The 26,110-nt window shown below is 39.4% G+C and overlaps 1 protein-coding gene across 1 annotated transcript in view; it reads left to right on the plus strand.

Moving 5' to 3' along the window:
• LOC128737314 (patched domain-containing protein 3) overlaps nucleotides 1–26,110 on the plus strand; it is a 195,343-nt gene that overhangs the window by 138,239 nt on the left and 30,994 nt on the right. Inside the window, exons 4-7 of the mRNA XM_053831930.1 lie at nucleotides 466–680; nucleotides 748–1,109; nucleotides 1,344–1,507; nucleotides 20,043–20,381. Of these exons, the coding sequence (XP_053687905.1) occupies nucleotides 466–680; nucleotides 748–1,109; nucleotides 1,344–1,507; nucleotides 20,043–20,381 (1,080 nt within the window). The remainder of the gene's footprint in view (nucleotides 1–465; nucleotides 681–747; nucleotides 1,110–1,343; nucleotides 1,508–20,042; nucleotides 20,382–26,110) is intronic.

A 26,110-nucleotide genomic window follows, 5' to 3' on the forward strand; every position in this document is an offset into this window, starting at 1 on the left:
TAAATCATTCAACTATCGAACTGTACTGTTGTTGGCATTTACTGGCGTTAATTTTCAAATTCCGAAACTGAATAATTCGCATTTTACTGCTGTGTAGTTTAACGCTTTACGAAACGCAATAGTTGAAGAAACTCTCTGTACATACAACAGTGCATTCGAGTACGTGAGTTCGAATCAATAAACTCGTGCCTATTTATCCTTGAAATTAAACACAAATTCCAATATTGGCGAGAGCGTAAACTCCTCGCCAGAGACACGTGTCTACAATAATTCGTAAATTGCACACGTACGCTCCTGAACTCGGAAACTGAGGAAAACCCGTGCCTAAACAATGCTTACTCGCACCAATTACGACCGCTGTTGCTGTTATTTGCACCTTAAACCTAACATGCAATGTTTCTCATCGGACATATTGAAATAGAATAACAACCTAGTACAGCATCCACCCATTTCTTGTCGTTACAGGTCGCTTCGGTCGAGTGATTATTACCGCCAAGGACGAAAACAAAAACTTGCTGCGGCGCGCAGTCTGGGAAGAACTTCGACAGCTGGATGGTATCATTCAGAATGCAACGGTACAGTACGATGGGGAAACGTTCACCTACCGGGAGGTGTGCGCCCGCTGGGAGAACGAATGCTTCCTGAACGACATCCTCAATCTAGATCAGATTATTGACGAGGTGAGTCTTTGCCATCCGGAAACAAACTCCAGAGTCAGCTAAATTTGCTTTTTCTTTCTTTAAATAGGTTGAAGCCGGCGACCTGAATCTCACCTTTCCGGTCATGTTCAATCCGGTCACGTGGGATGCGCATGTTTTCCCGGTTTTCTTCGGCGGGACGCAAGTTTCCGAGGATAACATCATCATCTCGGTACCGTCCCTGCACCTGGTGTACTTTGCGACGGCCGACTCGAAGAAGCAGGACGCGCGCGGTGCCGCCTGGGAGGAAGCGTTCCTCGAGACGGTCGGTTACGCGGAAGATAACGGCGTGTTTAAACACATTGCGGTCGCTCGGTTTGCGTCGCGTACGCTCGATCACGAACTGGAACGGAACACTCGGACGGTCGTGCCGTACTTTGGTTCCACGTTTCTGCTGATGGCCGTGTTTAGGTGAGTTTTTGAACTTGGCGTTCTTCCCCGGTCTAATGGGTTAATTGCCGAGTCACGGTGTTTGCATGCGAACGCATTCTTTATGATTAGAAGATTTAATATACATCAATTAATGAAGTCAGTCAGTCTTAAAATGTTGTTAGCATTTTCAAAACGGACCGGTATTCAGCGTAGGAAAATTATCGACTCACGATTGCTAAAACCATTTAATTTTCTTGTTCTTTCTTCCGAAAGTTTTTTGACGTGCATGATGTGTGACGTGGTGAGGTCGAAACCGTTGCTCGGGCTGATGGGGGTCATATCGGCGGCGATGGCGACGATGGCCGCCTTCGGGCAGGCTATGTACCTTGGCGTCGAATTCATTGGCATCAATCTCGCGGCACCGTTTCTAATGATCGGTAAGTGAAAATGATATTTTTCTTCCTCTTTCCTCTTAATGCCTCTCTGAGGCATTGCGCTGATAGCATTGAATTTTTTACATAACAATGTGTAAAACTTACTCTCATCAACTCTAGATGGTATTAACTTACAGCTGTATATCGAAGAGAATTTTTTAAACAAAATTATGTAAACCATATTTATCATGAAAAAAAAAACAGTTTTTTCTCGAAATTACCTGGAATTCAATGCAAGTGTCATTTGGCGAAAAGTTTTTTTGCATCGCTAATTGTCTAGCTGCAACCACAATCGTATACTGTAGATTGAACTGTCACCGTGAATCATCATATCCCTCCCAGGTCGCGCAATTGACAAAGAAAATTAACTGCGGCTAGCGCGGTGAGGTCATCGAACCTCAGCTTCCCGCGCAATATGATTCTAACCAACCATCGCCATTGTCAAGTATCATCATCTTGACAATAATCTCAGACGTACTATGGGGAAATTCAAACGGCGGTGGCAAACTATCTCATCTGAAATTGTAATGCATGTCGCCCCCGCGCGCCGCGAGAGAAAGGATGCGTCAGATCAAGAACAATGACTTTGCAACGTGTTGAGCACACGAACATAATCGTTGATGTTCCACAAGAAAGTATCTAACTAAACGTGCGTCGCCGATGAGTAAAGGCTCACAGACAATGCCATCGCAAACTGAGAACCGCATTAATTTCATTGTTCCGGCAGTGCAAAAATGGAGTCTACCGCTATTTTGAATCTCTCCTAGGTCTGGACTTCGAATTCCGTGGAGGGCCAATCGAGTAAAGGGACGTAATGGAAGAGACGTGCATTAAAACAAACAAACGCGGTCTCGCGGTCACTTCTAATTAATATTCGCCACGCGACGACTGACGTGGTGGACGGTACTACGGCGATGCGATGGGTGGAAATAAAGTTTATGGAGTCTACCGACCGGATTGACGCAAAAACAATCAGTTGCTGTCAGTCGGAGCTGACAAATGATCCGATCTTGTGCGACGATCGTTCGTACCTACCCAAGAGCAACAACTTCTGCAAGGTCGAGAATTTGATTCGGCACTTGATTAGATTTGATTGATTTCCAGGCGATCTAGATTTTGGGCTTGCAATTTTGTGTCCCTGTTTGAACTCAGTTCAAATTTATTTCGTACCAATTTACTTTTAAAAGAGGCCGCAAATCTCTTTTTATTCGATAAGTAAAACCCGTATATTTATCGAACTGATTTTTGTAAAAAAAAATTTAATGATAGGACATTCATTTACTGATGATTAGAGATCAGACTCAAAAGCAGCAAAGCTCTACAAGTTGTCATTTACTAGTGAAGTACCGTGACTGCTGGTAATTCCGCGCACTTAAGGCACAGACAATGTTATGATGTGTGTAAAAAATTCAAATGGTGAGTTAGAATAACCATAACTTCACCATTGGATAGAATTTTTAGTCCTTTTTATGAGAAAAATATGACAGTTGGTGTAAAGTTCCAATAAACAAGAAAAAAATGCTTCAGCCGGTTACGTGTCAGTGCACATAATTCCGCGCACTAATTTATGACTTGATTATAATTCCGCTCAGACGCGTACATAATTCCGCGCACTATATTTTCATCGTAATAATCACAGACACAAAGTCTAAAAAAGCCCATAGGCAAAATTAGTCTAAAATTGAAACGAGTACATTTTAGGTCCGGACTTCTGGTAGGAACTGGAACCATAGACAAACAGACTTAGTAACACAAACAAGCATGTACATAACATCTTGGAGCATAATAAGAAAGAGTGCTAATAATAACACATGGCAACAACTAAATAAAAAATGGACTGCACTCATCAACGATAATAGATTAAAACTGTATAAAGCCGGAAAATGGCTCAAGCAAAAATGTTTGGACAAATTTACTTGAATAGCCTCTAGGCAGTAGATACATTACACGATCGCTATATTTTAAAATTAGCTTAGCGATAATAATTATATTGATGACTAAAATTTGCTTCTTTATTTTTCTGTCACACATATTTACAATTGTTGAAAAGGTATTAAACGCGTTCAGCGTAATTCGATAGTTTAGAGTTTTTTTCTCGTTTGTGATCCTGAAATTACGCCATTTCACATTGGTCCAAAACTAAAAAAAACGTGCGCACATGAATTTTATGTAGGAAAAGTGTTTGTAAACCACTGCAAGTGTTGCTCAAAATTGAAAGCTCTATCCTTTGGTGGAATTCAACTTTTGATTAATCCCCCTAAAAGTAAAATAAAAAATTTATTTTTCGTCATTTTCCATATAACACATTGATGTACTATGCTATGCTATGCTATGCTATGCTATGCTATGCTATGCTATGCTATGCTATGCTATGCTATTTTCCATATAACACATTGATGTGTTCTGCAAAGTTTTAGAGCATATTATTATAAGAAATTTTGCTGAAGACAGTAACCTTCTATCTCTTTAGCGAAGATAAAAAATCCGAAGATTGAAAAAATCGTTAAACTCTGTTTTAGCTCTTTTTGTAATTGTTGTATGACTTTTTCATGTTTTACAAAGTTGTACAAATGGTAAAAATACACTACTATGCCAAATATAGTATACCTCTATGGCGACATCCATTTAGTACGTCACGCAAATTTCGACCAAAAACATCCCCTCCTCCCCCCTTTGTAGAATTTCAATATAAAAAAACCAATTTCGACCCCGATTTACTCAACTAGTATGTATCGGCAGACGGTTACGAATGAAACCTTCTGGATTTTGTAGCATTTTTCATATAGTTTCTAGTTCATGTAATTACTTAGCTGCCGGCTGCCGATAGTCGAGTAATTCGGGGTCAAAATTGGGGATTTTTTTATATCAAAAGTTCTACAGTTCCTAAACAAGCAACCACAGAGTTATACTATATTTAGCAAAGTTGTGTATTTTTCCTATTTGTACAACTTTATAGAACATGGAAAAATCATACAACAACTACAGAAAGAGCTAAAATAGAAAAATTGATTTTAACAATTCATATATAAGAAGTAAAATTTTTCTATCTTCGCAGAAGAGATAAAAGATTACTGACTTCAGCAAAATTTCTCATAATAATTAGCTCTAAAACTTCGCAGAACACATCAGTGTGTTATATTGAAACTGAAGAAAACTGAGTTTTTCATTTCACTTGTAGGGGGATTTATCAAAAGTTGAATTCCACCAAACGAAAGATCTTTTAATCTAAAGAAACTGTTGCAAAGGTTTCACGAACCTAAAACCAAGATTTCCTACTCAAAACTCTAGTGGGAACGTTTTGGTTCACTGATTTTGGATCACTGTGCATTTGGTGCTTTTCATTCCGTAAGGTACTGACCGGAATCCTGGTCATTTTCGCAGATTTCCGTACTGAACAACCTTATTGGACTTTCTTCAACGTATCTACAAAGTTTTCTGTAGAGTAATGCATATTCTGCTATCTGTTTTTTCCCCGATATGATCCTGCTACATCCGCGCGGAATTATAAACAACACTAATTTATCTGCTCTTAATTCCGCTCACAACAAATCTTTAAACAAAACAAACAGAAAAATGAGTTATTCATAACTATTTTCATAAAACAGTTAAGTGTACATCTATGTACCTATGTAGCGCAAATTCATCATAAAAAGTACTTTTTGGAGCGAAAAAAACCTTCCGATAATTTAGGCCTCCGCTTAGAAGAATTGTTAACAAAACATTCGCAAATCACGTTTTGGTCAGCGTGCAATGAAATGGCCTTTGGTTTGGCCAGACGAACGAAGCAAAAGTTGTCAGTTTTTAACAAAAACATTAAAGGAACATGGTATTCCATGATAGTATACTTATTAATGACGTTTTAGTGAAATTTACTGTTGAAAAATAGATTTTTAGGATGAGTGCGCGGAATAATGTGCTGCGCGGAATTATCCGCAGGCACGGTACATGACAATCACTCAATTATGCGAACGAAAGTAATTTGAATGTGATTTTCAATACCGCCCTGAAGAGATGATGGTGTTGTAAACATAATGGCAGACAATTAAGTTTTACTTTTTGTACCAGTTTTATGATTAATTTCTCTCACGGCCTAAACCAAACTAGTTTTGAATGCTTACAACACGAAAGCCGGTTTTAATATTCTATTCTATACACTAGCACTGATTCGCAGTGAACCAGAATATGTGATCTCCATCTATCCAGTGTGATTTATAAGCAACTTTTTCCCAATTGATTTAAACACGACATTCTTATCTTGAATGTAAGACACGGAAAGCGAGTTTCTTATTCTAACAACAAACTGTGTCCTAAGCGTCTTTAAGTTGTAGATCCAGCCTTTGAGGACAACCTGACTGGAAGGTTTATATATTTTTAGAATGGTTGCCTAAATGGTTGGATAAGTTGCTAGAAGCGTGTAACAGGGTCAGAGCGAAAAAGGAATGAAGTTACTATGGCTTAGCGCCAGAATGATTTTGGGGAAACAAATAATAAGCAAGCTTGAAATTGTACCCTTTGAAACACGGCAAACAACTCGAAATGAAGCCACTGATTAAAATAAGTCATGCAGAATTTTATGGTCAATTGCTGACGCTACTTGCTGATGAGGTTGAGGTTTCCCTCGAAGCCTCGTTGAAAGTAACGTTACTTCTCGGAAGCGACGGTGCGTTGCCATAGACGTCCCCAAATTAAAATCATTGTGCAACAAAACGAACTCTGCTGGTTTTGTGTTCCTTTACTTGCATTAGGTAGCCGACGATCAGAAAATCTACAACCATGCTCCTGCTGGGCTGTCGATGCTACACAATTAGCGAAGGCATAACAAAAGTGAATGAAGAATACATGTTAATGCTGCAATCGTTTTCAGAAACGTCCCAGAGAGACCTGAGAAGTCAGTTTCGAAACTGTTTTCCATATGCGTCTAGCCATGTCCGTCGCACGCGTTGATCTAGTGTGCTATGCATGATGTATGAGTTCGAGCAGTTTTCAGATACTAATTCAACACTCAAATCCATACGTTTAAAATCTGCACTAAGCTACCTAACACTCTGTATTTTGGCCTACATATCGAAATTTTCAGTTTCATCCAGTTTATCATTCTTCGCACCAGAAACGCCTTCACTTTACAAAAAAGACTTGCGAAAAATCTCGGGGCAACCGGCAACCATAAAGTACAATAATCGGTTATGCGAAAGCTAACAGGTTACCCTTTTCAGAGGTTTTACATTTTAAATTAAAATACGCAAAAATGGCAAAAACATTACACTCAGAGTAATCCACCCGTCCTTTCCACGTGGAAAAACACGTTAACTTCTCTACAGGGAGTCATCCATCTGATTTTCACGTAAACGCATTAGTATGCGTGCGAACTACCTTGAATTCACGTAAATAGTACTGGAAAAAGTATGTACCCTTAAATTGGTATCCACCGTTTATTTAGTAAAGATAATTTCATACAATAGGTCATAGGTCGCTCACACTGTTTGACCACTGGATGATATTGCCGTCTATTTTGATGCACGGTACCGATGGCACAAATCTAATCACTCCTCGACGTCGACTTATTATTACTGGTTGTCCACTTCGCCGGGGCCATTCTGAAGTTCTTTCAAGGTCCGCATTCATCATCCTGGTTATTTCCAATGTGCAGGGACTAAGACGACCGATATACAGTTGAGCGTCATCAGCATACATCTGGATGACACAAAACTCTAGAATTGCCGAAAGATGGTTTATGTAGCAGCAGAACAGCAACGGTCCGAGGACTGAGCCTTGCGGCACAAGAGATATACATTCGGCATAATGACCGCCACAATATACTGTCTGTTTTCTGCCTTGTATAGCATCATTGTATTGGATTTGACTTGTCATCAGTACGTCTAATATCCATCTGCACTATTTCAACTTATTATGGTCACTATTTTTAAAGTTCAGTAGGAGGTGTTTGATGAGCTGAAACGAAACAAATAACTAAAATAATATACATTAGAACTTACCTGCTTACTAGGTTGTGTGGCTTAGCCCTCTGCCCAAAACCACAGTTGTTAGATTAGGCAGCCGGGAACCACGCAGCCTTCTTACTCGATTACTCAATTTTAGAGCATTACCGGATATAGTCACAAGCAGGCGTTAGGTAGGAACTTGGGACGGTCAAAACTATGTTCGATGCTTCTTTATTTGCCTTCCCCATTTTATACCCGTTTGTTTTCTGCTTTGTAGATTAGGCGAGCTCATTTTTAATCTGAATATGGAAACTCTATTCATTTTCACATACGCGCAAGCCGCGCACCCTATGAAGTTGTTTTGATTTGACGAGAACAAACGATTTGAAAATGTATCAAATGTATGCGAATTCTCAACGACCGGATTGTAGAAGATTCATTGTGGATGCTGGAGAGAGATAATTTTTATATGAGTTATATTGCCAAAGATACTGGGCAAGAGGAAACGTAATAAGTTTTTTTTGCATTTTTCCAATTTTCCCGGCTGTGTAAGCGGAGACCATTTTGAAACGGTGTTATCCGTTTTCAGAGACTATAGATTACAGATGTGCCGAGATACCCAATTTTGGCACTTTTTTTCTAAAAATACATTAAAACTACGATGGCGTCTATTGCAACCAATCACGAAGCGAGGAATTCCAGTTCGGCAATGCTTCATTATTTTCGACTTTTCAATAGTGCGTAATCTGAAATCAATAGGTATTTAAAATCGATCTGGAAACGGATAAGCTATTGGCGCTCAAAATCTTTCATTTGTTCGTGACGCTCGCATTTGTTGATATTTTGGAATGACACCATATCCCGAACCTTGCCGTAAGACGTAGTCCTACGTCAAAAAATAATTTGTAGGCAGCAATTTACTTCCACTTCGTTGCATCATTTTTTCAAATGGGAAAGGTGTACATTTTATTTCATATCTCAAAATGTTCCTAATCGCTATAACTGAAACTATTATCGAACATACAACAATTTCAACTTCCTTGGCAAATTGTTTCGCTTAGACCTTTATTTACAGGGTGCTCCACCTTTCATGTCGGTATGTAAACGCTGTATAACTTTCACATTTACCAACCGATTTCTTTTATTAGATATGTTTTGGAAACGCCATTTCAGTACAATTTTCGTCATGTATGGCTTCACACCGAAAGAACGCGCTGAAATAGTGACACTTTACATCAAAAATAGTCGTTCCATTGTGTTAACTCAACGTGCATATCATATGCGAGGCCGATTGCAACCTCTCTGGCGGTGTTAATAAGCAAAATTGCCGCATTTGGGGAACGGAGAATCCTCACAAGATTCACGAAATGCCCTTGCACGACCGGAAAATAACTGTGTGGGCCGGGATTTGCGCCAAAACCATCATTGGTCCATATTTTTTCAAAGAAAATGAAACTGTCGATGGAAATCGATATCGGTGGATGTTGGCTCATTATGTCTGCCCACGAATGCGCGAAAAAGGTCTAGAAGGTTACTGGTTTCAACAAGACGGTGCACCATGCCACACTGCGAATTCAACCATTCAATTTCTGCAACGAAAATTTCCGAGACGTCTGGTGTCAAAAAGAGGCGATATTAGATCACCTGATTTAACCCCCCGGACTTCTTTTTGTGGAGTTATTTGAAAAGCAAGGTTTACGCCAACCAGCCACAAACTATTGACGAGCTCAAGGCTAATATTCGTACGGAAATCGACGCTATAGCGCTCGAGATGCTTGTTTTTTCTTGAAGTTATTCAATGTTGTCATACCGACATAAAAGGTGGAGCATCCTGTATTTTGTTAATTTATCTTAAACTAGTCTAACAAAAACGCTTATAAAAAGATTACTGTTTATATGCGATGGCTCTCCGAAATGGAGAACAAACAATTTCGCAACGTACCCACGCATCATATTTTCGTGGATTTCAGAGCAGCATACGATACAGTTGAACGCGAACAGCTATGGCAGATAATGCACGAGTACGGTTTTCCGGTCAAACTGACGCGGCTGATCAAAGCTATCCTGGGCACTTTCAAGTTTGTTTGAATCACGCAGAGGGTTGCGGCAAGAGGATGGGCTGTTCTACATGTTATTGAACATGGCTATTGAAGGATCGAAACGAAAGGAATGATCTTCAGCAAGAGTATCCAACTCCTAGCCATCGTAGACGACCTCGACATAATTACTAGAAACCTTGGGACGCTGGAGGCAATCTACGTTAGGCGGGGGATGGGAGGAATAGGTTGCAACTCAATGCGTCGAAAACCAAATATATGATAGGAAGACGCTCCAGGGGGGCTCCGTAGCCGCAAGGTTACCGAGTCTGCTTTGACAAGCGAGTGGTCGTGGGTTCGAATCTTAATAGAATCAAGCCATTCGATGTCAAGTGACTTTAGCATGGGTTTATTCTCAGGCCCCTCCATTTACCCTTCCTTCGTGCTGAATTCTATATTTACTCTCTGAAGCCTCTTGACAGTGCAAATGTCCCTCCTATAGTTAAGTGTACTGGTCAGAGGTACGAATAAGGTCTCGCCAGGGACGGCTATAATATGGGATAGTGCTGGCAGCGAGGAATAAGTGGGTAAAGTAGATCAAGCTTTGAAGGAAGGGTAAACCCCAATACACGCAAGCACGCATACAATTTAAAATAAGCATATCGCTCACTCAATAGCGATTATAGCAAAAAGAAATGCAGAGCAGGTCATACAGCAAACACCCGGGCGATATTACAATAGATCAACTATACTGGTCGCAGTAATGAGTCCACACATGGAAAAAAAAGACGCTCCAGAGAAAGCAACGTTTGCCTTCCACAGACGGTGACTTAACGGCGATGAATTGGGAGTGGTTGATAAGTTCTTATATTTGAGATCTCTGGTCACCGTCGACAATATTACGAGTAAGAAGATTCAACGACGCATTCAAGCTGGATGTCGAGCCTAGAACTCCACCGGCATCAGGAATAGAGGGGCCCAACGTGCTAGATGGCTCGACCAGGTTAAAACCGACTCGCGTGTGTCGAGACACGCAAAGAATTGGCGACGAGTAGCCCAGGACCGAGTACAGTGGAGAGAAATTCTTGATACGGCAAGAGCCACCCCGGCACTCGGCTGGTAGAAGTAAGTAGGTAAGTAAGTAAATATTGCTACCTTGCGGAATTCCAGAAAAATTCATAAATTGAATAGAAACACAAGTCTCAACCTAGCTTCATATAGTTACAGTACTTAAATGCACAATTACGTGCTTAGCCTTTGTATTAGCTGCTGGGATGCACCGAATCGGAAAAGTTTGCATAATAATATTGAATCATTGTAAGGTAAATTCGATAAAACGCTACTTTCAAGTCTGTGCACACAGAACGAAAAAATGAATCTGACATTCGAGGTAAACTGAAATCCGATACATTTTTCTATTAAATAAAACGTAAACAGCCAAACCCGTTTTTAGAGATATATTTTTACATCAATCCACATGTAATAAACAAGCCTTTAAGTGAAATAACACGTAATTTTACATGCTTTACGATGTTCCATTTATGTTCAGGTCAGAAGACGTAAAATTACAAGATTTTTTTCGAAATGTGTAGATTACTTCTACTCACTTCATGTTTATGCAAACGAAACGTTAAGGCATCAATCCAAGTTGACACACAACATGAAAACTTGTAATCATGCGCAAAGTCCAACTACATTTGATATTATGGTTACCATAGGTTTTCCGCATGGTTTAGAACGGAAGATCCGGTATGCCAGTTTCTCCGAACATGATCTAGACTTTCTATCGAAATTTAAAGGACTATCGTAACCTAAAAATATTTCGATTTAGTTCAAGATCGGTAAAATATATTCCTTTTTGGGAAAATTATTGACATTTAGTTTTTGATTTGGCGATTTAAAACTTTTCTTATAACTTGTGAACTTGTGAACCGATTGTAACAAATTTTGAATAATTTTCAATTTTCTGTAAATATATAACCTTAGTGTTTTTTAATGGTTTAATGGTCGCAGAGACTCCCATTTTTCATGTCTTTTAAAATATCTTTCATTTGATACAAAAATCATTAAAATGGCTTCAGTGCTTCAAAAGCTACCTATAAATTTTTTAGCAAAAATTATATTTTTTTAGTACAGCCAATTTAATAGTGATATCTTATGCATATCTTATGCAAGGAACTCTCCCAGATCCTGTTACGCCTGTTGTCACCGATAGCACAAGGTTGCGTAGGGAAGTATCAGGCGGGTTTCATCGGGGCTCGCGCAACTACGGACCAGATTTTTACTATCCGACAGATCTTGCAGAAATGTCGGGAGTACAACGTGCCCACGCATCACATCTTTATTGATTTCAAAGCAGCATACGAAACAGTCGATCGGGACAAGCTATGGCAGATAATGCACGAACACGGTTTTCCGGACAAACTGACACGACTGATCAGAGCTACATTGAACCGAGTGATGTATTTCGTACGCATCTCTGGGACACTCTCGAGTCCCTTCGAGACGCGGCGAGGGTTGAGACAAGGTGACGGTTTATCCTGCATGCTGTTCAACATCGCTCTTGACGGGGTGATCCGATGAGCGGGCATCGAAACGAGAGGCACGATTTTTACCAAGGGTAGCAAACTTCTGGGTTTTGCAGATGACTTCGATATCATAGCCAGGAACTTAGCGACGGCGGTGGCAATCTACGCCAGACTGAAAGCGGAGTCTAGGAGAATTGGGCTAAAAATAAATGCGTCGAAGACCAAATACATGAAAGGAAGAGGCTCAAAGGAAACAAACGCGCGTCTCCCACGGACGGTAACCGTTGACGGCGACGAACTAGAAGTGGTAGAGGAGCTCGTGTATTTTGGGTCACTGGTGACGTCGGACAACAACACTAGTAAGGAGATCCAGCGGCGCATCCAAGCGGGAAATCAGGCCTACTTTGCCCTTCGTAAAACGCTACGATCAAGAAGCATGCACGAAGCTAACAATATACAAAACCCTTATTAGACCGGTAGTTCTTCATGGACTTGAAGTTGTGACGCTGCTCACGGAGGACTTACGCGCCCTTACCGAGTTCAAGCGGAAAGTGGTGCGGACGATCTTTGGCTGAGTACAAACTGAAAGCGGAGAGTGGCGGAGGCTTATAAATCACGAGCTACAGGCACTGCTTGGGGAGACTCCCATCGTACATCTAGCGAAAGTTAGCAGGATACGGTGGGCCAGATACGTCGTAAGGATGCCGGACGACAGTGCGACGACAATAGTCCTCTTCAACAACCCCACTGGAACCGGGAACAGGGGGGCCCACGATGGATCGACCAAGTCGAAAGCGATTTGCGACTTCTGAGGCGACTAGGGAATTGGCGACGAGTGGCCCAAGACCGAGTTGAATGGAGACGAGTGCTTGAAACAGTTCCCTCGGCTCTATGAAGAAGAAGAAGAAATCTTATGCCTATTATAAAACTGAATGCTTTCTAATTTAAATGCTGCTATAAGCACTATGCATTAAGCTCTTATTTTTAACATTTTATCATCAACAAAAGTGGGCAACCTGCAGTTTCTGAAAAAAAATAATTTTGCCCTCATCATGGTTATATCTAGTCATCAGTTGTCGTATAACATTCCATTCAAACCATTCGAAGTTACCAAAATGAATACTTTTGTCGTTAGACAGTGGCATCAAAGTAAAAGAGGAACTTACTAAGAATGGTTTACAGCAAATTTGCAATATGAATTTGCAATTTTTATGGAACCTTTATTAATCGGAGCTTACAATTTGCCAAGTAGATAACAAATTTCAATCTTACGAAATTAGCTTTTTCTTGTTGATTGCGAGATTTATGGTTCAACTTTCGCACTAATAACTCACGATATCGTCAACGTCAATGATGTACAACAGACTTTCGTGAGACCGACCGGTAAGAAAAGCACACGCCAAAATGACCGGTTTCATAATCCACCGCGATTGTTTTGCCAAAATCAGGGCAGTTATCGCGTAAGTTGGCGCTCTGGTGTCAAATTTTCCCTCTGCGATTGCTTTAATTCCCAGACTAGTGTGGGAAACTCGTTTTATTAAATGCGCAATGATTTTCTTTTAAGTGAAAATTTTATGAACACGAAAGTGACGTTGATATAAATTATTAGAAATTGTCTAGTCCGAGTTTTCCTTTGATACCAAAGTCGGTTACCTATATCAGTTTTCAAGAACGACGCTTCAACATGGTTTCATTTCTAAAATTTGGCAAACTTTGTGATAAATAGTTAAACAACATCTTAACATGTTCAAGATAGAGTTGATTACAATGTGCTCAAAATCTTATATAGGTAGGTATATATATTTTCAATTTACTGATTGGTTCTTTAGGGGTGTCTCTATCGTCAGACAACAACCACCTAGAGCCCAAAGGTCGTCCAACGATCTATTACTTACAGCGGTATCTTGACCAATTTCAGTTGGTCATAGATCGTAGCCTTCAATTCAATGGGTTCTGCCTTAGGCAATACCTGCACACCGCACACATGCGCACACGGTATTTGTGCTAGAACTGGATAATTACACTCTTAATGCAATTTGATTGCCCATATCGCTTCTACCACCGTCGTCACCACGAGCAACAGTAATCCATCGGCTCGGCAGTGAAGGGACCGCCGCCGCCGCAGCGCCGATCGATAGGCACGCAACCATCAGGTGACTTAACCCTCTAACGGGTAAGGCCGTCTGTAGACGGCCTTCGCTTTTGAAGCTCCAGAGCCGCATACGAAATTTGTTTTGATTCGACAATATGCAAAATGTGTTCAGAACAGATTTCTTGACATTTTGATATTAAAATCACAACATTCTGACTATGCATTCAAAAGTTATCATTTTTCAAAAACAAAAATTCCGAAAAATTTCGAAAATAATTAATGCGCGAATATTTCCTTTTTTACTTTTGATGAAAAAGCACATCTAGAACAAAATGATTGACCTTAAAATTTTTCTATGAGTAAATTTCATGCTTTATATCAATTTTGTAATGTATTTGAATTGAAAAAATATCTTGGTAGAGCGTTAGACATGAAAAACGAAAAAGAGAAATTGGATTTTTTCTAACCTGGCGCTCCTGCAGATAATTATATTTGCATGAAAGTCAGAACTTAAGGTTCTTTTGAGTGTACTTTCATGATAAAACAGTCATTAGCTTGATCGCATCGTTTTTACGATGTTGCCCGTTAGAGGGTTAATCGCTTTTGGCTGTGACCGTTGCGTTGCTTCAGAGGAAGAACGGCGGAACTTGACGACCATATAAAAATGCGTTTGCGAACGACGGACGGTTACGGACCGGGTCGCTGTCGCACCGAGCGTTGCTTGCGCTAAGCTAGAACTTGCCAGTGAACATATTTCGAAATTCTAATTTGTTAGCGACAACGACAACGTTGATTGAGCAAAAAGTACCGTTCAAAATCGGAAACGGTGGAAAAACCAGTTTCCTTTTTCAGACTGGTGAAAAAATTGATTGCAGCAGTCGTTAGACCAGTCGCTAGGTAAGGGATGAGTTTTGCCAAAATTAGTTGATTTTTGTTTCATAAGAAATATCGGCTATGCATATAGATAGAGCTTATTGTAACATTTTGGGCAGGTGCTTAAAGTGAACCGTTATAATATCATACACAACCAGAAAATGTTTTCCTATTTTAGCTAACGAGATATGTGTTACGATTATGCATGGAGAGTTTACATCCGTTTTTGCTAAAGTTTCCATTCCACTATTGACGGAATGTGCATGTGCAGTCTAAACAGCATCGTTATTTTTTCGTCTTATTTATTGTTTCTGATATTAAGTAGGTTACAAGATCTTGCGAAACCTACTGCTTTACTATTATTATATATGTTTTTTGTCGGAAGAAGAGCAAAGTAAACTACCGTATACCAATCGATGTTTCTCAATATCGCAAAAAGGCCGATACTCGTTGCTTCCCATCGAAACACGCTATAATCAACGATGAAGGAAAATAAATTTCCAAGTGAAAAATATGGGTAAATGAAAACGAAATTGAACGAAGCAGATATTGCATAATTTTACATGCGTCTGCACAGATAAAAAAACCGGCTCGGTTTATGCGTAGCACAGAGTAGCTTTATATGTAGATACAATCCATCGCCGGTCGGTGGCGAAAATAGCGTTGAGGAATCTCAAGAAAACAACGAAATTGCCACTAGTTACAGTCAATTGCACGTGCACTGCTTAATTTTCATTTGTTTACCAAGCTAGATAATACCGGCCAGTCGCGGTCAATGTCGTCGAAAAGTTCTCTCTAATACGCTGCTGACGCTCGTTGCGTTTTTACAGTTAATGAGTAATCTCATAGAAAGACTGTTTTGTGACTATAGCCTTTCTGAGATTGCTTTTTGTGAGAGGAGTAATAGGAGTAAAAAATTGGCGGTTGAGTTTTATTTTGATTAAATTTTATAAGTACTGTACTGTACTGTACTGTATTGCCGCACTGCTATACAAAACAGACGAATCTGATCAACAAATGAATGGAGATGTTCTCCCAGCTAGCACCAACTCGTATATCAATGTACGAAAACTATCGTAAATATCTCCTAACAAACTCGAAATCGTAACTAAAGCTGGATAAAGTGGGATCAAGTTGATTTTTTGTCGTATATAATGATAATGACTGACATACATACGATTTTCAGCACAAAATCGTAGAGTAGTATGGAGCGACTCGCGCTTAATCGGATATTATCGTATATAAATACTTATATAGTCGTAACGCTCAAAATTATTCGTAATCACGTATATCGCCTCCAAAATAGTACGGATATGCCAATTTTGCGCATGAAATACGATTTATTTAGCATGTATATCTGTACGTAATGCTGATTTTTACCTTTTTTATACATATGAAAATGCTAGCTGGGCTATGTTTTCATACCAATGTTGGGTGTTGGGTGACAACTAAAAATTTGTAATTTTTTCATGTGCCGCACATAAACACAATCCTCCCAGAAATACACATAAAAATTATACGTATGGGTCATTCCATGCCAAGTGACCGAGAAAAAGTTTAAACGTGTAATCGGCTTTCACGGATTTGAACCAAATTTTGCCAGATTGTTCGTTTTCGGCCAGAAAGTAAAAATCCAAAATTTGACACGGATTGAACATTCCCTCGTCATCATTTTTAAGGAAAATACACGATTTTGTCAAAATCTCTTTTTTTTCTTTTGCTTATATCTCCGGAAATATTAAGTTTAGAAAGTTACTATTTTCACATTTTCAAAGGAAATCACCCAAGGAATTCGAAAAAGATATTATTTTTGAGCACCAGTGCTGCCAAATATTTTTAAACTTAATTTGAAAACTAAATTTACATTTTTCTCTGAATGAAGACAATGTTATCTCAAAAATTTCAACTTCATCGTGTTCCGTAGATTTTTTTACATAAGAATCACTCATCGCTCCGAGAGATTCTTTGCCGATCCCGAGATACAGCGTTTTAAAGCTAGCAATTCCCTATTTTTAATGTAAAACTAAGAGAAAAATAACTTTTTTTTTTAAGCAGTAATTCTCTACGCAATGTAAAACTACTTTGGCATATCGGAAAAGCAAGTGAAAATAGTGTCTTTCTACACCCAATACTTCTGGAAATATAAGCAACAGAAAATAAGAGGTTTTGACAAAAAAGGGTTTTTTCCTTAAAAATGGAGGTGCTCCCATTAATCGAGGGAATGTACGATCGGCACCAAGTTTTCGATTTTTGCTTTCTGGCCAAAAACGAACAATCTGGCGAAATTTGGTTCAAATTCGTGAAGGTCGATTACACGGGGCTCGGACACTTCGCGTGAAATGACCCGTATATAAATAATATGTGCAAATTTTTCGCGTGCACATAAATGATAACTTTTTGGCACATAAAGATCATTTACAGGGCACATTGCAAAAATCTATATGTAGACGAACTACAACTATAACGCCGAACAGCCGTTAACGGATCATTTTCAAATATACACTAATTTTTGTTCAACAACGGACAATATACATATCTTTAATTTCGGTAATTCAGATCTTCTTTATCTTTCAGATCTTTATTTATTAACATTTTCTGTTCTTTATCTCTTTATGAGAAAAAATTCCAAAATTTTAGTTGTCACCCGTTACTTTCAGACCAAAATGCAAGTAGATTTTTACATTGATTGATCGGGATTTGACTTTTTGGATATAGGCTAGAATTCTAAAGTATGTTGACTGTTGGCTTTTGACACTCATTTGTGTTTTCACTTTTCACTTTTGACTTTTTCTTTTTTAGCCCATTTCAAATAGTTTTTAAAGTTTTTGTCCTTCGGATGCTAGACAACTAGAGCAGGAGCTAGAGAAGGGAGGGGGGGAGAGGGGGGTTTGCGAAAAAACAGAAATTTTTTAAATTACGCAACAAAAATTAAGATTTTTAAGAATTTTTACCTGAAGTTTAATTGTGAAACCCGAATTTATTCTTGCTTTTGATATATACGTTGTTATTTTCTATGCAAAAACCTTCCAAAATAAAGTCAAACTCAAAAATGAAAAAAAAAATTTTGTCGGTTTTCGGAAGCTACATTATTTGTACTTCCATTTTTGTTTCGTGTTAGAAGCATTAACACCCGGTACACTCTTTTTTCAAGTTCTTTAGGCTCTAAAACTCATAGATAATTGATTTTATACAAAAATGTTTTACTCAAGTTTGACAATTTTTTTGCCCCCCGATTTTTAGAGCCAATTTTGAACGGCGTGGAAACAAAAACTTTAAAAATAATTTGCAATGGCCTTACTTCTCACTTTTTATGTTTTATTTTTTACTTTTTACTTTTTGCATTTCAATTTTTTCTTTTCACTTTTTACTTTTTACTTTTTACTTTTTACTTTTTACTTTTTACTTTTTACTTTTTACTTTTTACTTTTTACTTTTTACTTTTTACTTTTTACTTTTTACTTTTTACTTTTTACTTTTTACTTTTTACTTTTTACTTTTTACTTTGTACTTTTTACTTTTTACTTTTTACTTTTTACTTTTTACTTTTTACTTTTTATTTTTTACTTTTTACTTTTTATTTTTTACTTTTCACTTTTTACTTCTTTTGACTTTAACTTTGACTTCAGCTTTTGATCGTGTCGACATTTGAGTAAAATTTTGAAGTGACTTTTTATTTTTGTTTCCAACTTTAGGCTTTCAAACTTTGGCCTAGACTGTTGAATTTTTACTTTTGACTATTGATTTTGGCTTTCGATCTTTGATTCTTTGTTTCTTTGGTTTAAGATTTTTGTTTTTTAAATTTAGCCTTTTAATTGTTGACATTTTAATTTCGGTATTTTAGTGTATCGAATGAATCGACTGATCAACGGACATTTCTAATAACAAATGATATGTTTCTGTAATGAGGAAAAGCAGGGCTTTTAAATGAAGTGTAAACATTTCTGGCGGCTATCTTGGATTCGACCGTCATATTAGATTTTATTAGACAATCGCCGTTTCCGCCACCGATTTTCATTTTCAGACCACCAATAGAAAGCTGAGAAAAGAAAAATCTGGGAGCACGGTATCGGTTGTTTGTTTTCATTCGAACGCTCCGGTTTTCTTGAAATTTGAAGTGTTAAATCAAAGTATTTATTGACGCAGTTTGCGCGAGTGTACAGGGTGTTCAATAAGTTCGAATACACTTTAAAAATGCGTTTAAAAACTGAAAATACAAGATATCCTTTTCTGAGTCAGTTTTTATTGAAGCAGTGTTTATTGAGATCTTTTACGACATATTTTACGACCTACCTCCTCCCTTTGTGGTTTATGACGAGCTTGAGACGTTTCTCAAAAGAATCACACGAGGCACGCACCTGGTCCATGGGCATCTCGTCCCAGATCTTGGAAATGAGCTTCTTAAATTGGTCCATAGTGCTCACTTTATGTTCGCTCTGCTTGGCTAGCTTGTACGACCATACAAAAAAGTCTAGGGGATTAAGATCCGGGGAGCTAGGAGGCCACAAAGTCTTATCGAGAAAATCAGTCAAATTCCCACGCTTGGATACTGCCCCCCAAACCATCACCGACGCGGCGCTCTGGAACTTCGGGATGTTTATGCGGGACGGGGGGATACTGGCCTACATCGACGCCCACAGCAGACCATTTTTGACATAGTGCGGCTAAGTCCTAACTGGGGAGAATAGATCCTCCATCCACGTCAGTGCTAAAAACTAGAAAAAATGCGTAATATTGTTCTCACAATGAATTGTGACGGAGGTATGCACATTTAACCATTTTTATTAGGTGCCTCTATTCAATTCCAACTGTGTTTGTGAGCAGAATAATCAGCATCGTTTTGAAATTACCGTACGAAAATGACCCAAGATCATAAATTTCAAACTGTCAAATAACCATTTCGTTGAGTATTCGAAAGTATTCTGCTTTTTGTATTACTTGAACGACGAAAAATGCAATCATTTTTAAGACAATCAACACGTACTTTATCTGAATTTCAAATATCAAAGAAACAGTTTAGAATATACATTGGACGTCACTAACTTCTCCTTAATCACTTCTTCCTATTGGCAGGAATCGGAATCGACGACACGTACGTGATGCTCGCCGGCTGGCGACGATCCTCGGTTAAGCTGTCCGTCCCGGAACGGATGGGCACGATGATGTCCGAGGCGGCCGTGTCGATTACCATCACCTCGCTGACCAGCATCGTCTCCTTTTTGATCGGCACCATAACCCCGTTCCCGTCGATACAAATTTTCTGCACCTACAGTGGGCTAGCGGTGGCCTTCACCTTTGTGTGGCACGTAACGTTCTTCGCCGGCTGTATGGCCGTGTCCGGTTACCGCGAGCAGCGCAATCTGCACGGACTCTTTGGCTACAAAGTGCTGCCGGAATCGGTTGCTATTAAAGGTAAGTTCGAAATGAGATTTTCTTAGTTAAAAATAACATGTTCCAGAGTTGGTAGACCGCTGCAATGAACGTTATTATTTCGAGACCGAGATTTTAGAGTACTGCGTCTAAAGAATGTCATTAGTGGTATCGTGATCGTGATGAAATTAACCGCAATTGACCGATTTTTCCTTACACGGAAGCGGACAAGAAAAATGCTAGTCGTTCTGTTCTTGTTGCCGTGCAACATTGTAGCAGCGATCTATAATCATCCCGCCTAAATGGAAGCAGTTTAGTAAAGATGGCAGACAATAATGTGCGCTATTCATTCACAATTCAGCACATTTCCAGCAGCTCTCTCCACCATTCGGTTGAGAGAGGTTACTTTGTACGATTTTTATCAAGCTGTTGGTACTTCTTCGCGGTTCTGCTGCAGCCTGTGGGTGTATGTTTGCATGTAGAGACTTAATTGAATGAATCTTTAAGCCTGACCAGCAGCGGACGCGTCTTTTCATCTGCCTGCTTCTCAAGTTACCGTTTTGGAGTACTCCCATTTAATGGGATCTCTACACGGGAGGGTCTTTTGCTTTTTGCGTTCTGTAAAGCCCCCGGCAATAGCTTGATGCTAACCGATTGCCAGGTGAAGATTATAGGTCCAGTGTAGGTGCGTGATTAAGGATACTCATGGCATTTGGTAGACAGTAAGATCTGTTGACATTAACTAATCCACATGTAGCCGTCTAGATGTGTTGTTTTAAATGCCCAAAAACCTAAAATACATTTAAATAAAAAATATTCTAATATTAAAAAATTAAAAAGTAAGGACATCCCAACCATTGTAATTGAAGCACCGAACAGAACCAGGAAGCAAAAAATGCCTCTTCTTCGCTCTACCCAACCACGGATGCGGTCGGTAACCGTCGATCGCTGGGAACTGTTTCACTGAGCATTGCGAAACCGCAAAGTGTCTCGCTTGCCGTTCTTGCCCAGTGCAGTGTAGTGGTCCGAGAAGAACCGCCCGGTTGGCCTTACGACCGCAATGTACACATCCAGTGTGGAAAACATTAATATACGCCATCCATTATTGTGGGGAAAGTCCATCGTCTTTATTCGAGCCCAAGAAGCGCTACACACTCTAACAACCCTCGCCACCGGCTAAATCGGTTTCTAATAAATTGATAAATTCTCTGCGTGGGCAGTGTTTCACGGGTTTCCACGAGTGGGAAAATCACAGATCCGAATAGTGTGTACCGTTAGTGCATGGAGCGGCACGAAATTCCGGCTGGAAATGTACCAGCCGGCTTGCAGGCAGGTACAATGCAGATTAATGGTTTAAAAAAGCTTGTAAGAACTGCAACGCATTGCAGCACGAGCTATCGGATTTCTCTGGGCTCAGCTCGAGTTTCAATAGGATGACAAGATATATCGCCTGCTTTTAAGCCTATTAGATTCATGTGATACAGTGAGCTTCTCATCAATAGATTTGATTGTTCATCTTCAAACGCAAAAGTAGTTGCTCTAACATTGACACCGTAACAGTTTTCGTCACCATCAACGTTAGAAACAAACCATTACCAAAGTCACTCAAAAAAAAAGTTGCAAGACAATCAGCTGAAATCTCTCATTACAAAGCAAATTACCCGCCAGCTGGAAGACATGGTGGCACTGGCAGAGATAAAATCGGAGCAGAGTACACTGAACCTGCACACAGTGTATGGTCTCAAGTGGTATGAAGCCGGTATTTTCAAGTTTACTGTCGAAATAATAGCCAGTAATTTAACACCCAGTTCTCTATGCTATGGTTGGTGCGCTCTGGACCGCACCACCTCAACGCCTCAACGTAGTAGTGTAAGCGCTTAATCACTTACTCATTTCAACACTTGAGCGGTCTTTCGGTGATTGCTATGTGAATATGCACAGTTGCAGTGTTAAGTGTTAAGTGTTTTACATCGATCAATAGATGTATGCGTAATTCGAATAGTTGGCTGTAATTTTCGCGAGCATGTTGGTTGAAGATTAGTTTAAAATTGATGGCTGATTAAGAACAGCCCTTGAGTAAGACTGATCAATGTTGCGCGGTTGAACTATTAAAGCCATTAGAGCCTATGATCGAACGAGTGCGGTTTTTGCCGTTTTCATAGGCAGCTTTATCAAATTTGCCATTTGACTTGCTTATAGTCTGTAAATACTATTACGTCTACAAATTGATAAATTTCGGTTAAAAGATAACGTATATTATATAAATATATTAAGCCGGTATTAAACCAAATACTACCACAAAGTGAGCCAAGTTTATGTTTACTTAAAGTACCGTCGAGCCGGGCTTCTTTGGAAACGTAAGGCTACTTTAGATATACAGGAATCCTCCGGTGGGTGGTGGTGTACACCCACGGTAATTTTTGATTTTTGGTACATTGTTAGTGTGCGGTATAACCTAGTAAACTACCAAAAATCAACTTTATTAGTTAATGGACAGCTGAGATATCGTGATAGGCGTACGGCACCGCCCATATTCCTCATTCGGGGGATTCCTGTATTCAATTTAAATGCAATTTATAACAGAACAAAAACAATCTGAAAACGATATCTAAAACAATCACACATCGCCAGTTAACACTTATCTCAACCATATTGTACACTGTATTAGTCGTGGTTTGCCAGGCTTCTGTTTTCCATTTATAAAGTAAATTGCGCAGTATACTAAACTTGTTCACTTTAAAAACTCGCTCAAAGCAATTGTAAAACTGTTACCAACTGGCATTAAAATGTCACTTATTGTTTTAGCTAACAGATATAGGGTTTATTTCTAATTCCCGTCGTAGTGAGTAAAGCCATTCTAATTTTCATCATTTGTTAGATGGATTTAATGAATACTCCAAAAGTTTTTGTGCTGATTTGACTAAAACACACCTACCTTCCGATCCGTGAACTTTGAAATCACTGAAAAGCGATTATTAAAGCATATTATTGTAATTACGCAACTGACTTTATTTCTTGAATTCGGCGTACCGTTTGAAAACCGACCATCAAAATTTTTCATCGTCCGAACTAAAAATCACAACAATGTTTACGAAGCTAACGCGCATATATTTGTGTAGGGCGGCATGACAAATGTTATTCTGCAAAATTTCTGCAGGTCAGGCAAGTTTTGCTGGCTGTAGACAAACAACAATGCTTTGCGTGAGTTATTTTCATTTATGAATGACGGAAATTAAAACGATTAGTCGACATTTTCCTCTTCGTCGCACGAAAAAACGTAGGAAATTTGGCGTAGGACTTCTTTAATGATAAAAAGCATTTAAATAGATCTCAGCTCACTTTGATTGATTGCGTATGATAGACAACTAACTAAAATATTAGGGAATAACTAGTTCTTAATAGCGACTATTAAGCTTTTCAGTGATTTCAATGTTCACGGATCGGAAGGTAAGTGTGTTTTAGTCAAATCAGTACAAGAACTTTTGGAGTATTCACTAAATCCATCCAGCAAATGATGAAAATTAGAATGGCTTTCCTTATTACGACGGGAATTAGAAAAAGACCCTAACTAGTTTTGCATTGTGTGTCATAAAAATGCTGACATTTTTAAGAATTTGTGTTGGATAGGACGGGAATAGGCAATTACAACGAAGCAGCCACATACTCTGGTTATAGTCATTCGCATAAATGTTTTACTGGACAAGAATCTTCTAGAAATTCTAAGGAATTACCTGCGTTCACCCTACTATTGCTATATTTCAACGAAAGAATTAAAATTCGTCAAAATCAAACAATCACGAAAAACGTTAGATAGTCGTATTCGACTGCTTCGTGATAATAAGTACCAATCTGACTACGCAGTCGAATTCTTCTCCGCCAACGGGACCGATATGAAAGGAGCAAACAAGGAGCTGGTAAAACGTGTCAACGACATCAACAGCGATTGTGCGGATGAGCTGAACGATGCACGTTTGAGGAGTATTTTCTATCCACCAGCTGCACCACACTTAGGTGGAATTTGGAAGCGTTAGGTTAGTGAGGTTAGTTAGTTAGGTTAGATTAAAAAAAACACACATGTTGTACACATGTTATGACGAGAAGCGGCTGAGAGACAATATTCTGCACACGTCGGTGACTGGTGCGAAAAATGTTATAAATTCAAGGCTATTAGTCACTGTACCGATAGAAGAAGCAGAAGCACTTAGCCGAACAAGGCGCAGATGGTCTCACCTCCAGCATATACAAGTTAGTCCTGTGCGCCGCTACGCCGCCGCCGATGATTGAGAACCGGCGCGCCGCCAAAGCCCTTTTCCCACGCCGCCGAGGTCATTTTCCCACGCCGAAGATATAGCCCAACATTGACAAAAATGCGGGTCAAAATGTTGACAGCACATAGTGAATCCGTTTTGTGAATTCATTCTTATATTAATGTACATTTAATTTAGATACAATTTAGCTGTCGCGGTACCTTGAGTGTTACCATGCGTCCAACTGAAAGCGAATCGAAAATACCTAACGTGAACGAACTTCAGTATGACGTTTCACGTCAAACTTCTGTCTTGCTTCCCGGTGTTCCTTTCTTTTTAAAAATCGCTTTTCGTTTGGGAGGTATGATTACTTTCCGCGGCAGTGCGGGTAAGACCGGTAACCCTTAGTTTTACTAGAATAGCATCAATTTATTGTGTTTTTAAACACTGAACATGTTAGTATTCATTATTTCTGCTTGTCGATTCGCACCGCACAAATCACGGACTTCATGAACCAATTCGTCGAATGACCTTGAAGTATAATCGTCACGACAATTTGACTACGTTGCGGCAATTTGACGGTTTTTCCATGGGTTTTCTGTCAAAGTTCCGCAACGTAGTAAAACCCATATGCGTTGTGTCTGGGCCTTTACTCGGTCATTGAGACTCAAGTACATGATTTGACTTTCACCGTGCCTGTCTTTGAATTCTAGTGTGATTTGAAGTGTCACATCTCACATGATACGTTTGGTTAATTTCAAATTGCCTTCATTTTCATATTCCGTTTTTACTGAAAATTACTCTGGCCATATGTTCGGAACTGCGCAATAGCGACATATTGGACATTTTTGCTTTTCATTTCGCGGTGGTAAACTGACTGACAAAATTAGGTTCCGGTCTTACCCTGATACTGATTTTCAGTGTTGCAAGCCCGCACTCGTGGGGTCTAATTTTCTTACATGCGCGTTTTTGTTCTAACGAACACGCCGGCATAGGCATCTCCTTGGAACTCTCGCTCTCGCTTTTCCACTGCACTGCGACAAGTTTTTGCGAGTGTGTATTCAACTATCGGCCACGGTCGCCACCTTCGCTCATAATTGCAATCCGAGCAGCTGACACCGATCACTCGCGAGGGCTCGCAGTCTTATCCGCGTGGGTATGTGAGGGCGTAAGGTGAACAAAAAAGAAAAAAAAATGCAAAATATGTATCTCTATATACTCAGAGCTGGCGTTTAGGCCGGCAAACCTGTGCGGCCGGACGGAGTTCGCGCTTTGGGGGGGGCCTCGCGCTTGGTGACGACTAGAGAAAAAGGTTGAAAATTCCAGTGGACAATCCCTGGCTGTATAGAACACGATTCGCTGTTCAGAAATATTTGCATGATTTCCATTGATACCTTTGCTCTTTCATTTAAATGCAGAATGTAAAGTGTTAAGTGTTAAGGGGACATGAACGACTAAAAATTTTGAAAAAATCATTATTTTTTTTCATTTCAGATTTTGATTCTGCAATCTTTTTTGCTTATT

Source organism: Sabethes cyaneus, chromosome 2, assembly GCF_943734655.1.
Source record: "Sabethes cyaneus chromosome 2, idSabCyanKW18_F2, whole genome shotgun sequence".
Classification (NCBI taxonomy): Eukaryota; Metazoa; Arthropoda; class Insecta; order Diptera; family Culicidae; genus Sabethes; species Sabethes cyaneus.